Below are 15,191 nucleotides of genomic sequence, written 5' to 3' on the forward strand. Positions count from 1 at the left end.
TGACTTTCTTTGAAAGGCCTGGTGTGTGTTTTTTCAAATTGCCTGGGAGATTCAACAGGTGGAGCAGCTGTGGTAGCATCTGATTTCTCTCTGAGACCTGAGTGGTGAAGGGACGTTTCTATGCTTTTGGTCGGTGGAGGCAGTAAAACCGTTGGTGGTGTTTCCAGTGTCTCAGCCTCCTTATTTGTATTCCATTGTTTCTCTGTTAAATGTATTTGAGTCTTAGCTGTTGTGTTGATTGGAAAACCTGAAGTCTCTATCCTGAAATATGTAATAGTGGCATTGAGGACATTGGTTGTAGTTGTAGAGGGCATAGTTGTAGTGGTGGGTGTGGATGAAATTCCTAGGAGAGTTAGACTGCTGATCCCTGCTTGTAAATGCTCTGTGGTCACAGAGATATGGGGATTAGTTTTTGCCAAAATCTTTACCCACTGATTTTGCTCTAATTCCTTTTGAGGTTTCTTGGGTTTTCTTTTTGAATATTTCATTCTAATCCGTTTTGAAAACCCATCAAGATTACTTTGCCCTGTCCGTACCCTAGGAAATTGTGTTGCAAAAGGATGTATGATTTCTTGGTAATCTCCCCCCGAACCCTCCCAGTCGTCTTTGTGAATGGGTGAGATCTGCTGCTCTGTCTGGACTTTGGACTTATCCTTTGACACCTTTGATCCTGTGACTTCAACCATGTGTGACAGCATGTCAACTCCGTACAGGTTTGAGGCCAAACAACTGTATTCTCCAGCATCCTCTTCTGTCATCTTCCTGACTAACAATGTTCCATTTTCCATAACCTCAGCCCTTCTTGACTGTTGCTTGGGAAGGAGCATTTGTTTTTTGGGCAGGTACCACACAGTTTCACTAGGCTGGACTGATGTAACCTCACAAGGGAGATAGATTGAGCTTCCCTTTTCAACAGTAATTTTCTGACCATTAAAAGCTGTGGGGCTGAGTGCACGTTCCTTGATGGTGAGTCTTAAAGACATCAAATCCACACCGGCTTTGGTTCTGACCATGCAATGGTAGAGGCCCGAGTCAGACCGTGATGCATTTGGAATCACAAGTTGCCCTGTTTCTAAAATTTCAACTTTCTCAGTCACACCTTCCACAATGGATAAATCTGGAAGCATCCACTCCACTTTGACCTGTTGGTCTGAAGTGACAACACTGCATTCTAAGTGCACCTTTGATCCCTCAAGAGCACTCTGAACACGTCCAGCTGTCCCACGTTGAATCATTGCCCAGGAAGATGTAAGGTCATTGTCTTCCTCATGCGCTCTGTGACTAATAATATTCTCAACAATTACTGTCGTAAAATCCATTGCCAATTTCTTAGTTGTTGTTTTTTGTCTATTAAGCCTTAAAGTAACTTTGGGTTGAAGAAGCCAAGACGGTTCTGCTACTAAGTAACCCTTTAAGTCTGTAAAATATGGTGAATTTTCATTTGCAACTTGGGCATACTGGTAAGTTGCTCTGCTGGTGTTCCCTCTTTGCAGACCTCTCTCCAAGATTGCAGGGCTTTCATAGTAATATGCAACCAATTGCCACAAATTTTGCAATGTCTCCCTATCAATTTCACACTCAAGCGCAGTCGCTAATGATACATTGACAGATAACGTTTCAGGTGAATGTGGATTTGAAGTCCAAGTAATTGGTGAATTGTCTCCAGGGTGTTGCACATCACATGCTACGTGAGCACTATTACCATGGCTGTCACTCAGAACAAAAGTCAGGTGGCCTAATGGCCTTTCATATTCACGGGTGTATGGGAGGTCTGGCTCTGCCTCAGCTTCAGCCCACATAGGATTGTCCCTGTGTTTGAGGGTAGAGCGAAGAGCTGGCCTTTGGCAGGTAAGCTTGTCTGAACTTAACCCTAGCAAGAGGGTCCCATTCATGGGTTGAGGAGAGAGGCACTGGGGGCAAGTCTCTCTGGAGCCTGTGTCACGTTCCTTCTTGCACTTTATTACCCCTTGGAGAGAGGATGAAAAATGAAGAACAGGGTTTTAAACAAGAAAAGGCAAGAAAGCATGATGGGATTAAGGTAAGTGATACAGAGATGAAGAGACAAAAACTGTGTTGCAGCCAAGTAAAAGAATGATTTATTATGTTTCAACTGTTCTGCAGGAAGAACTAACTCAAGTATGGGAGGAGTTAAAAGATTCTTTTAGGCAAATCAGCAATATAATGACAAATAATAGATTTAATAATAAAGTAATAATAAATGTGGAACAAATACAGTCATTCAGTCTATTCAGAGTAGCTCTATCATTAATCTGCTATGTAAAAGCTGGATTGTTGCCATACCAGTACCAGGTTCCCATTCAAGTCACAACCTACCATTAAACCTTCTGTGCGCATTACTGGTTGTGGAAAGGGGATGGGTTTGAGGTATAATTTTGTCCCTCAATGAATATTGAGAAGAGGTCATTTGTGTGTCCTTACCCTCATGTGTGGAGCTCCAGTCTAACAACCATTGTAGCTGACAGTCACATGTCCAAGGATTTCCATGAAGAGAAAGGTACTCCAGCTTGGGCGCAGTATTCAGTACTGTGTCAGGAAGCTGCTTGAACAGATTGTCGGACAGGTGTAAGTGTCTGAAACGAAATATGGTCAACAGTGAAACAGGGCCGTTGACAGACTTTGAATTTAGTTTTCCTGAGGGTAAGACAATTGCTGGGGTGTGAGGAATTAGCCATACACATGTCCAATGATCGCATATAGATTAGCAATCCTCTTTGTATTTCTTACTTGAGCCCAGAGGTCCAAAAGCTTCCCAGAACTGACACTGTAATGAAGGTATGAGGGTGGATCTCTTTCAGAAGGTTCCCCTCCAGCTGCAGCAGTTTTAGGGAGGTCAAACTCGAGAAAGTGTACGGCTCTATGAAGTGGATCAGGTTGTGATCCAGATAAAGACGGACCAATCGTACAAGACCCTCGAATAATCCAGGGTTCACTGATGTTAACTTGTTGTAACTGAGCTTCAAGATCTAAAAGAAAAACACATTTATAATTAAAATGATATATTGTATTAATATATGTATTGTATTGTATTGTATTGTATTGTATTATTAAACACAATCACAATTAAACACAATCAAAAATACAACAAATTGTTTTGGTGGTGCAGTTGCCATGTTAACATATCAAACATAAAATGTACCTCATCTTACTTTGATTGAGTCTCACAATGTAGTGTCGAAATACAAAATCAGACCACTGATTAGAGCTACATCACATCCCAATTAATAGAAATCAAAGGGGAGATACCAAGGGCAACTATTCTTCCTTATGTCTTGTACCAGATTGGGCTTGTGTTTTGTGACAATTCCTCAGTCTGTTGTCAGTTTTAATTATATCCAACTGGCACCAACAATGTGTTCAGAGCTAGGTGGGATAACATATACAAGTGATTCCAGTAAAGGCAAGATATTAAGTACAAAATCCCACAAAGTCTTTCAGGATTGAATCTCATTATTTCTGTGACTCCCATAATTACTAAATTTACTCAATTACTAAAATCTAACTCTAAACTAACCCCTACATCAAATTTATGAGTCATTATCAAGTCAAGCTATAATCATTTACATAATGTAGACTTGGATTGTGTACCCATAAGTGTGACTGTAGATACAGTAAATCTTTGTCCCCACAACATAGGAATAGTTGGCATACTGTTACAAATAAATCACACCAACCGTCGCTCATGGGTTTAATCTCTCTCTGTCTCTCTCTCACACACACACACACACACACACACACACACACACACACACACACACACACACACACACATTTACCTGTAGCGATCTCAAGCTGTAAAACGCTCCGGGGTGGACTTTGTTTATGTCATTGCCATGCATCATGAGCATTTCCAGTTTCTGCAGTGACCTGAATTCTGACCCTGCCACCTCTGTCAGGCTGTTATAACTGTTAAAGAGAGACAATAAACAGAACCATTTACTTGGATGGAAGAGAAAATGAACGTCAAAAGCAAGTTAGTAGAACAGGACAGTAAATTGTTAGCTTTAAATCCAGGGTGTTAGTCCTTGCGTGTTTGGCAATATGTGACCTTAAACATTGAATGCGTTTCTCATTCATGTGCTACGAGCTGAGAGAGCAGCACTGTACAGTATATGTTCACACATGATACGGGTGTATTTCTATAATTATAAAACCTACAGTTAAATCCCTTTTTACACCATAATGAACCAACCCCCATCTTAGGTGAATGTCATCACATTCTTGCCCTTTTTTACACACCCTGTATTTAATACTAAAACACACACACACACACACATACACACACACACACACACACACACACACACACACACACCATACTTTCCTGACTACAGACCAACACACAGCAGGGACCAGGATTTTCATTTTATTGCCCTCAGTCGGGGCTGCACCTTCAAAGTCAAATATACGTTTTATGTCTAGCTGTGGAAATGACAACAGATCCTAGTGGACCAGTGAGTGCATTTCACCTTTGGCATAAAATCAGGTTGCATTACAGGTCGAAGACGAACAGAGACCAGGGTTTGAAATTTTCTGTCAAGCAAATTTAGCCACTCTATTATAGTTGGCTTTTTTCTTAGCCTTCATCTGTGGCATTAGTGTGGATTGGAACAACTCTAAATACTTAATGTTTTTGACATGGTCGGAAGTCACAACATGAAAACAAAATGTTGATGTGAACTCATGTCGATGACAAAGTGTAGTACAATCACTGTACTCATACACTCCAAATGCTTTTAATGCAGTTTCATGTTAAACATGGTCACATGACAAGTGAACCAAAACAAATCCAAAGTCACACAGTTGGCTTGTCTTTTAGCATTTCATGACAAACACAATATTTGTGTGTTCCTTTCAGTGTTCCACAGAATCCTTCATGTCACTCACTGTATAATAAGCTTTGAACATGGAAAACTGCAGTTTCCATTTGAATGGAACAACATTGCTCCAAAGCTAAACAAAAAATGTCGAGGCCCCACACTGTAAATAAAACACTCCAAATATGCCTGGTGTGAACAAAGCCTTGTATTTGCAGTAATGGGAGCTGGGTGGTCTCATGTTTAGAAGAATCATTTCCCTGGAGCTTTGGTCCCCTTCCAAAGGTCTGTTGTGCAGACTCTCCATACTGCACTAGTATGTTCATCAGATTGGTTAGTTGTTGTGTTGTTCCTCTTATGTGGAAATTATGCCGATTTCAATTTTTTTTAATTGTTTTGTTGTTTGTTTCTGTCTATGTGAATACACATTTACACTATATTCATTGTGTATTTTACTTTCATTAAATTAACACTGATGGTGCTGCTGTACCTTAATATTATTATAACACTTGCTATTTCCAAAACCTTTTAAGTCTGATTTTCAGAGGCGCTGTTGTTCCAACGGCAGAAGCACATATGGAGAAGGTTTGTCTCCTGTGCACCAAATCTTGGCAATACACACAGTATGTTAAGTACCATTTGTGACCATTAACAATTTAAATGTTTTATCACATCTAAGTACTAATCCAATGGTATGGAGGTGCAGGCAACACAAATAGTGTATCTAAAATGCACCAATAGCCATTTCCCACAATGCACAAACAGCTAACTGCCTCTAAATAACGGTGAAACCGCTGCATGCCAAGTCGTTTTCCATACAAATATGTAGAGCCAATTATTAGACACGGCAATTTGCAGTATACAAAACGGTGGCTGGACTGTTTCTCCACAGTGCTGAAATCTCTGTTACAAATACCCACATGGAAGTGATTAGGAGATTTATTCCCTCCGGAGACAGTCCACTACCACATGCTGGCGTTGAACTCTTATCTCTTGGGCTTAAAGCAGATGTTCTCATATTAAATGCACTGTGGGCTGTGTGCTGACTATCTAACTGATATGCTTTCTTTGATGTATTGTTGACTTCCTGTGCTCGTAATTCAATTCAAGTCAATTCACCTTTTTTTCTATAGCCCAACATCACAATTTACAATTGTCTCGATGGACTTTACAGTCCGCACATTGCTACAACCCTTTGTCCTAAACACTCAATGCAGATTTACTTGTCATAGAGGCATTTCAAGGAGCAATATGAATTTGTGATCCAGGTCCCGAGGCAAAGGTGTAATTGTCCTCAGTCTGGGAACTTATCTCATGTTTAAAAGTGGTAGCACTGGTCATTTTTCATATAAAGAAAACATTTTCTGACAAAGTATAGTTTAGTTTTGTCCCCTCATTGTGGCAATGTGTCCTTGCCTCTGTGTGTTTTAACAAAGACTAAACATGAGGTTGCGTCTTACCCCAGGTTGACCCTCTCCGTGTCTTTAGGGAAGTTTGTTGGTATAGTTGGGAGGTGTCTGAATGTACAGTGGACCTCCTTAACACCAGGACAGCTACAGCTCCTTGGACAGGAAGGTACAGAATAGACAGCAGGTATCTACAATGGAAAAGGTAAAGGGATTAGATATTAACCTGGGAAAAGAAAGAATCCCAAAGAAGGATGTCAGGAAACTGGGAAGGAGAGAAAGAAAGTCTAATGTTACACAGGGAACAAACGTCAATAAATAAAACTTTTTTCTTTCGCTTTCCTGCTTTTCACCAATGATGATGGTTTGTTGGTCTCATCAGACACTGACCTCCAGCCAATCACTGGATGGTTTCCAGCTAAGTGTGGAGAGATAGAGATGAGGTCTGCACATCCGCTTTAGAGATTATGGTTCTTTAGCAGAAAATGCTTGGGGAGTAGTTGCTACCCAAAGTAAAGGGATTGAAATGTCTTGAGTTCAGTTCTTGAGCGCAGACCATTAGTTCAACAGATTGGTGCAGTATCAGCAATAATGCAGATGGTAGGTGAGAAATGTGAGAGAAAACTCTTGAGTTGTTTCCTCTTCAGGGTGACGGGGCTCAGACTTTATGCAGTCTGCGGAGCCACTGCTCTGTTATATTAAAAAGAAGATGCCTCCTGTTCCCTTGTGTCAAAGGACATCTGGCTTACTTTACTCAGTTGGCTGCAACTACAACATGGTTCCAGATAAGAAACAGGATATTACTGAATGGATTCTCCCGAGGTTTTGTCACTGATGTTATGCAGATCAGTCATAGTAAATTGAAAATAAATGTCTATGCAGACATTTAATTTGAATTAATCATGCACCAATGTCATATGTTACACAGGTGCAACCAACCATTGGGATGGTGAGGTGAGGAGGTTTACCGTGAGCCATAACAGTGACGAGAGGAGCAGGGGAAGCCACACCTCCGCCAACCTGCAGCAGATGTTGGTGCGCCACAACAGCACCATGACTAGACAGTTGTCTGACTGCTCACGCCATTAATACACCTGCAGAAAATAATGAATGGATTTAGATAATGACTGAACATGCGAACTTTCAGTACATTTGAATGGTGAATATTGACTGGTGATCTGGATTGTGCCAGATTGTAAATGTTAACTATAAATTGCCAACATAGTTACAGTTTTGGGCACCAAACTGTATGACCAAAATGACCGTGAAGTGCAAATTACATCTACCGATCACTACATACAACGTTAAATGTTGCTAATTGGATGGACATTGTTCAAACAGAAAGTGATAAGCATGATTTAGGAGCTCATCAAATCAGCCAAGTCAAGTAAGACTTTATTTGTATAATGGCAACTCACAGCAGCAGTAATCTAATGACTCATAAGCATTTGATTGCAGTGACCGACAATTGCAGTGACCGACAATTTGTAGTACATTTTAGGGACATCACAGAAATAACAAAATATTTTTACTGTTGGTTTTTATCCACTGACTGCTGATTTGTCTTGTTTGACAACTTAATGAGTTTTAGGAATAATACTGTCACTCCTCCATTATCTGTCTCAAATAAGCAAGATTACTCATGTGCAAACTGGCAAATCTTTGAATGAGCTGGGAAGACAATTTGAGAGAGATAAAATACAAAAAGCTGTGAAGACTTTCTCTCCATTAAGTTGTCAACTGTGGCAGTTCTTCTAATACCAAAGTATGTGCCCTGGAGGTGAATACTAGTAAGACATCCGTCTGTCTTTACTACTTCTCCCCTCCTTGCTGTTTCTATTAGAGTAGTCAGTTTGCTGAGATAAGAGTCGTGAATTGGCACTATTCAAATAAAATCTGACTTGACTTGACTATTACGCCTTCTGGCAGTCTCAAGGAGAAGCAAATCTGGTTTTAAACCAACACAATCATGTTCCAGCATTGGGATGCGTGTATGTTTTATACTCACAATACACACAGAATCTGTCATCAAGGATCAAATCATCAAGGATTTAAAAGGGATTAATGACTCAAAGTTACACTATTGTAGCACAAACATCTATCTATCTATCTATTTATCTATCTGGTTTCATGGTTACTTCAAACATAAGGAACGTTATATGTGTTTGATTTCTGTCAGGTTACATGGATGGAGCCCACAGGTTATATTTGAGTTTTTATGTTGGATTCAGTGTCAAAGTAAGGAAATTACAACCATTCAGTCACAGCACATTTGCATGCAACAAATCTGCAGGCAATCTGAGACGAGAAAATGAAGAGAAGCAGGTAAACTAAACAACATACACATAGTTGAAGTCCATCAGAGGCCAGTCTTAGGTTTCGGTTTCCTCTGCTGTGTCTCTTTGCTATTCAAATGGACATGAATTCATCTAACAGCTGTGTGTGTGTGTGTTTGTGTGTGTCTGTGTGAGGATGGGGGTGGGTGCTTCATTCCAGTGATCAATTAATGTTCATGCTGTTTGTGTTCCACACACTGCACGCACATTGTTTCAGACAGAACACTGACTTACATTCATTTCCTGCACATTCACCCAAACAGTCGAAGGCAGGTTTCACTGCTGACACTTTGGATTCATTAACTAATTTCCAACATAGCTAATTCAGAATAAAGCCGATTACAACAGTAAGTGAAAGATCAATTCTACATGGAACAACAGCACATCTCACTGTCCTGATGTTAGTCCCAATGGAATGTGGCCCTTTTGCAATAGAATGGAAATGTTCATTTTGTAACATTTGTCTTTCATTAGTTGATTGAAATAAACCACAGGGGGACATCCCCCCTGACCGTGCCATCCACAGAGAAGTCAGAGGTCAGGGTCAATGACACAACAGGCTCCGGAAACAGGCAGTGTTCAGGGATTCTTTCTGAAACCAGAGCTTGGACCTGTGCCCTCAGGTCTTTAATTACATCGCCAACTTGTGGCCAAGATCACTGAAATACATTATTTTAATAAAAGAGAGATTGGATAGGAAATTTATTTATAAATACCAGAGAAGAGTTTCACAATGTATTTGGATATTTGATCATCAGTGTTGCGGTTTAAATGCATGTTATACTGGATGTGTTTTACATGCCCACATCTGGCTGGTGACCCTCACTTCTAATATGTCTGAGACAAAACCGAAGCATGTTGCTGCAACATTGTCTACATTGATTTTACAGAGTAATAAAGGTGTCAGGCTCCAGGATCATCTGTTTTTATCTTTAAAGTTAAATGCTACAGTAGTTCTCGGCGCCAGCCAGTTCTCTTTAATGGCTTTTCCAGCTATTTGTGTCAGGAGACAGGGAGAGGACAGGCTGGCGAGTGACAGGGGACAGTAAAAACAGAAAAGATGAAAGGCTTGCGACGGAAAGGATAGTAAATGGATATGATTAAAAAGAAAGGAACAAAGAAAAGAGACAACAGATGACAAACAGGAAGGCTAGAAAAATGTTTCCCTCCTTTTTACTTGACAGAGATAAAGCGCTGTACTTGTGCTGAAAGAGCCAGAGCCCTAAACTGTTCAACGTCCCTCTCATCAAAATCACATGTTCGCTGTTTTTTCCTCTCTGTACAAGTCATTCCCATCCATCACCTGTCTTTCTTCCCATCTTACAGCCCCACAGCTCTTCACTGATGTACTTTCAAACCAGAAAAGTAAATCGCATGACTGTCCATCACAAATTGTTCATACTGCTTGGTCCTGCTAAGAGTTGCAGTTAATGCAGCACCCAATCCCAGCAGTAAATGATCGTATGGTTTCATCTTAGATGAGTCGCTACTTCACGGTAGCGACCCCATGCAGACATGGGGAGAACATGCAAACTCCACACAGAAAGACCCCCAGGCTAGAAAATCAAGCCAGGGACCTTCTTGGTGTGAGGCGATACTGCATCACCTTGTTGTTCTATTACAAATTCTCATTTTTCAATTGTTCATGTGCTTTAAGGAACTCTGCACAACTACTGTTGGGACTCATTGGAGACTGCAAGCACAAACTTTAAAAGGAGGGATACAACCAGCAGTGTGGATTTCCAATTTTATTTGCAATGGGCCAGTTTGAATGACTTCAGTAATACTCACAACAGCGTGCTGATTCCTGAACCACCTAGTAAGGTTTGGATCAAACAAAATCATCAGAATAATGCGCAAAAGTGTAAGATTAAATTGCAAATACGTTTTTAATGAACATTGCGTAGATTGAATTGTTTATGTCATCTGTCTATGAAGGGACAGGGAGTACTGGACTGTCAAATGTGACTTTGGCAATGGTGAATGGCTCACGGGTGAAGAAGCATTAAAACTAAGCAGGATTATGCCACAGGAACGTCAGAAGTATTTGTCAGAACATCACAATATTTGTATCTACATGTTCTCTCAGGAAACAGGCCTATTCTACAGGAAACCCAACATTCCCAGTAGCAGCTCTTAGCATTGGAAGCAAGTACAGAGCTGTTTATGATTTACATTCCAAGTTTTCACACAAGATACATGCTTTTGAAGGTTTAACCATACACTTAAATGTTACAGTATAACGTCTTACAATATATGACTACAACGTGGGTGAGAACATTAGCATGCACCATGTTTTTATGTTTCACAAATGTTCTTTAATGGAGAAACAGCATCCTTTGACTGGATGTCAGTTGATGTCTTCAACTAGTTTCATGGTCAAATTCCTTGCAGTGTTTCCTCCCCAAATATTGGCTGTAAATCTCAAAGGTCAAACAGCTTCACTGCAGCCGCAAAGAGAAAACGCTGAGGTTGTGGAGATTTTGACTTTTGTTTTCTTGGCTTTATATGGAGAAAACAAACATAAAAGCGAAACATGTCATGGGTCACGTTTGTTTAAAGTTTGATCATTTTTACAGAATGAAGAGTCTATGCGAGAAAGATCAGTGGTGCTGATGAACACTTCTTATGGTTTTTATAACGTGTGCGCATCGGGTGCAGTGTGATGTGTGAAAAAAATGCACAAGCTGTATCCAGTGCGGTAACTTCATATCAATTGTCAATAAATTCAATTTTTAGTGAGTGAAAAAAATCAGATGAGAGAATACAGTTTGTTTCAGTGTGTTAACAATGCTGGCACTGCACTGCTCCTAAATTCACTTATCTCCAGCCAGACATCTGACACCAGCCACATCCATCACTACACAACAGAGTACGAAAGCTCATTTCAAAGTGGACACTGCATTCTTTAAAAATGTCGTGTTTGCAGTCTTAATAACACTTATTTCATGTCATTTCCAGAGCTTGTCCTGGCAAGATTTCAACCTCCATGTTCACCATAACAGAGAAAAGACTACTGGATGATGTCAATTCATCTACGTTTGTGTTATTAAATCAAGTAATCAGAAAATGTTCAGTTATAAACTAAGAGTTCTGCAAAGATACGACAAGTCAACATGATATCTGAGAGAATAGAGTAACTTTTTTATAGACTCACCTGGAAAAAACAGTTGATGTAAAGTACACGCGTCCTTTAGCTTTGGCTGGAAAGTTTTACAAGAAAAGCAGACGTAAAAAGTATCCAGTTGATGCTTTAGTCCTGTCGATGTTTGCTAACTTGTAAAGCCAGCGACGTCTGTGAAAGGGCAGAGTGAGAGGATGGAGTACTAGTAATGTATGTGTGTGTGTGTGTGTGGTGTGTGTTAGTTTGACCCTCTGTTAGTCCTGAAAGCATCTGGATTTCAGATTACCTTCTTCCCCTTCTTTCTGGTATTGTATGGTGTTGGGTCTGGAATGCTGCTCACTTCTCCTTTCCTTTCCACACCTACGCTCCTTCCCTCATCATCTCCGTGAACGTCTGCGCCCCCTCTCACTTTCTGCTTTACCTCCTCCTCCCCTCCTGTGTTCTCGGAAGCATTTCACTACTATCTCACACAGCTCATCCCACTGGAAAAATTCTGTCTGTGCTCCAGTCGTTTCTGTCTTTCTTGCGCCTCTGTCTTTTTTCACCTCCTCCTTTGCTTTTCTCTTTCTTTCACCTCCCTCTTTTCCCTTCCTCCCTCTAGTGTATGCAGATTAGGAAATGATGAAAATACATCTTTAGATGATTCTGTGCCAGTGGCAACACATGTCTGCCGACTTTCAAGAGGTCAGCAGTGGTGTGATCTGCCCTGGATAAAACTCAAACAGGTTTTAACAGTGTAATTTGTCCCTTCTGGCCTGGTTCTGTGTTTAGTTCTTTTGTCTAATAAGTAAAAAGGCTGTGGCGGTTCTAACATGGCTTTTGGCACGTTCCTGCTATGTATACTCTTGTATGTTGGTGGTATAATAACTTTGATCTTCTTCGTCCCATTTGGAAAACATTTGTTTGGTCCAGACTTTCTGACTTGATTTCCAACCAAATTTATTGACGTGAAACCTCCCTGGTCCATGATCTGAACCAAAGAACCAAAATTTGGTCTGCCCGAAAGAGGAGATCACAGTGCTGGAATTTTGTAGTATGAACTTTTTTTTTTTTGATAGTCTGGACTTCCATCCCTGAAGAAAAATACTGGAAGTAAGCATGAGCCGTGGGACTTTCTCAGTCTCTCCCATGTCACGACTCACAGCAAAACTTTCAGTCATCTTAAACCACGATAAACCAAACCAGACTCACATGTTGGGCATGGCGTTACTGCTACTTGTTGATTTATTCATTTGCCTCCTTTGCCAAGCGGTGAATATTTTATTTGAATGCTATGGTGCCACGACTACGTCATATGCATGACTCCTTACAGCCAATCAACGTCCAGTGCGGGGAAATGTAGCAGACACACTGTAAGTCACGAGAACAGAACGTCAGTAAGATATTTTGGTCCACTGATAATTCTGCAGTGTGAAACCCAAACCAAGGATCTATTGTAGACAGTGGAGGAAAAACACCTGTTACATGGGCGGTTGCCCGAGGTTTTGGGCGGACCCAGGTGTGCAGGGATTACAACAGAGAACCGATGAGCTATATCAAGCAGGCGGTTTATTACACAAGAATCACAGAAGCACGACAACACAGTGCGGAACACAAAATCAGCCGAAAACAGAAAATCACTGCACCGTGGCGAGCTGGCAGGAAAACAATGTGGTATGAACACGACGGAAATGGGAATAACCAAAAGAGCTCCACTAAACACGAGAGAGACTAGAACGAAAAATCAGGTGCAACGGCGGCGCAAAACACGGGAGATACGGGAACAAAAACTCACGCACAACAGCGGAACAGGTAAATGACACGGAATGAAGGGAACGGGCACGAGAACACGGAGAACGATGGCGGGAGACTAAGGCGAAAAGCACAAACAATCTGGCAGTGGAGTGAGGCCAAAGCACGGCCTAAGAGCAGAAGCAATCAGCGCGCTGATGAGAATCAGGTGCGCTGATTGCTCCCAATCAGCCTGGCTGCACCTCCACTGCCAACCAGAGGAAGGAGGAACACAGGGGAGAAAAAACACAACACAAACCAAAACAACTCAGAACAGACACTCATTACAACACCAACCTTGGTCGGTCGGACCTTTAGGTGTGGAAACCTGCTGACATGATCATTTGTTGCTCCAAACAAATCACATGACTGGCCCTTTTGTTGGTTTGTTGTTGTGCTCAGTTATCTGGATTGTGGTCATCTGCTAATCATCTGAATGTAGCTCTTGTAAATCGCTCTAAAAGTTGGTTGAAAGGAAAGAAATAGATCAGGAGTTTAGCTGCAGCTTCAAGCTATGTTCTAGCTGTCTGATTGAAGGAGTCTTTGTTGATCACTTACAACCTGTCACTCCGTCACACTGCAGATGATGATCCCATATCAAAGGTCCAGGATGAACGCGCTGTGCAGAGCTGCATGGAAGAAGATGTTGGTGTGCATCATGAGACCTGTGTGTTAGATGTCATTCATTCTTTTCTAATCCTCCCGTACCTTGAACAGGAGACAACAACATATTCACATCACTCAGCACTTTCACTCTTCACCTGAATCCAGCTGCATTGTGCACACACACTCTTCAGTCATCAGCGTGTCTGCACACCCTCACACCACCATCAGTTTATCGGAATGATGATGGTACCCTTTGCCAACACACACACACACACATGCATGCAGGGTCATTTTAACTATTCATAAACGCTTGCATCCTGTTTTGACAAACTTCTTTTTGTCCTTACTGTTTTACTGTTATGTTTTTGGAGTGTGAGCATGTGTGTATTTTGGTACGGTATGTGCACACATCCATCAGTGTAAACATTTCTATAGCTCATCCATTTTGCTGTAACGTATACACCTTTCTAAGTGGCTCACACTCTCTCTGACGGAACCAGTGAAGAGGACGATGATGTCATTGGGGTGAAATTGTACATACAATATTTAGAATATTCTATAAAAAGTTAAACATCATAAAAGTAAAGTTAAAACAGATCTTTTTAATCTGAGCACATTCAGTATACAGTATCTCTGCATGTCCTGGTCCTCATTCACAGCTGATTTATAATTAATGAGATTCAAACGTTTATACGTTTTTTTACAATGAAGTTAGATAGTCAAGAGCATCTTCACTGTGAAACTGAAACTTTGAGAACGTGCAGCGCTGGCAGTCATTTTCTTAATGCAGGCACTAAGATCACTGATCACGCTCAGAGAACATTTGAAGCCTTTGAACGTCCTCTGTCCTGTTTGTGTCCCGTCCAGTATTACAACTTAACATTTTGTTTGTTGATAACATCTGCAGAAAGTTCAAGGAACAGTCATGCTGTCGTCCTAATTTGTCTTTGATGTTGGTGATTTCCTCTGTTCCTCTGTGTTCGCTGAAATGTCGCTCATTGATCTAACCAGATCTGAAGCTTTTTATCATGCTCGTTTCCACTCTCTATTCCAGCTCTTGTCTGCGGGTGCCCTGTCTTTGTTTCCTTACCCTATATTACCCCCCCCACACACA

The 15,191-nt window shown here is 41.0% G+C and overlaps 1 protein-coding gene across 1 annotated transcript; it reads right to left on the reverse strand.

Annotated features, from left to right (window-relative positions):
* Positions 1–592: 592 nt before the first annotated feature.
* Positions 593–7,296, reverse strand: LOC144739969 (matrix-remodeling-associated protein 5-like; the record flags this gene model as incomplete). The annotated part of the gene is made up of 6 exons (XM_078622854.1): positions 7,210–7,296; positions 6,296–6,432; positions 3,795–3,924; positions 2,746–2,984; positions 2,440–2,591; positions 593–1,966 (listed from the first exon to the last, which is right to left on the reverse strand). Coding segments are annotated over exons 1-6 (2,119 nt in total), but the record flags the coding sequence as incomplete, so codon positions are not given.
* Positions 7,297–15,191: the final 7,895 nt, after the last annotated feature.

The sequence above is a fragment of the Lampetra planeri genome, unplaced genomic scaffold, assembly GCF_965212315.1.
Source record: "Lampetra planeri unplaced genomic scaffold, kcLamPlan1.2.h2 scaffold_1818, whole genome shotgun sequence".
Lineage (NCBI taxonomy): Eukaryota > Metazoa > Chordata > Hyperoartia > Petromyzontiformes > Petromyzontidae > Lampetra > Lampetra planeri.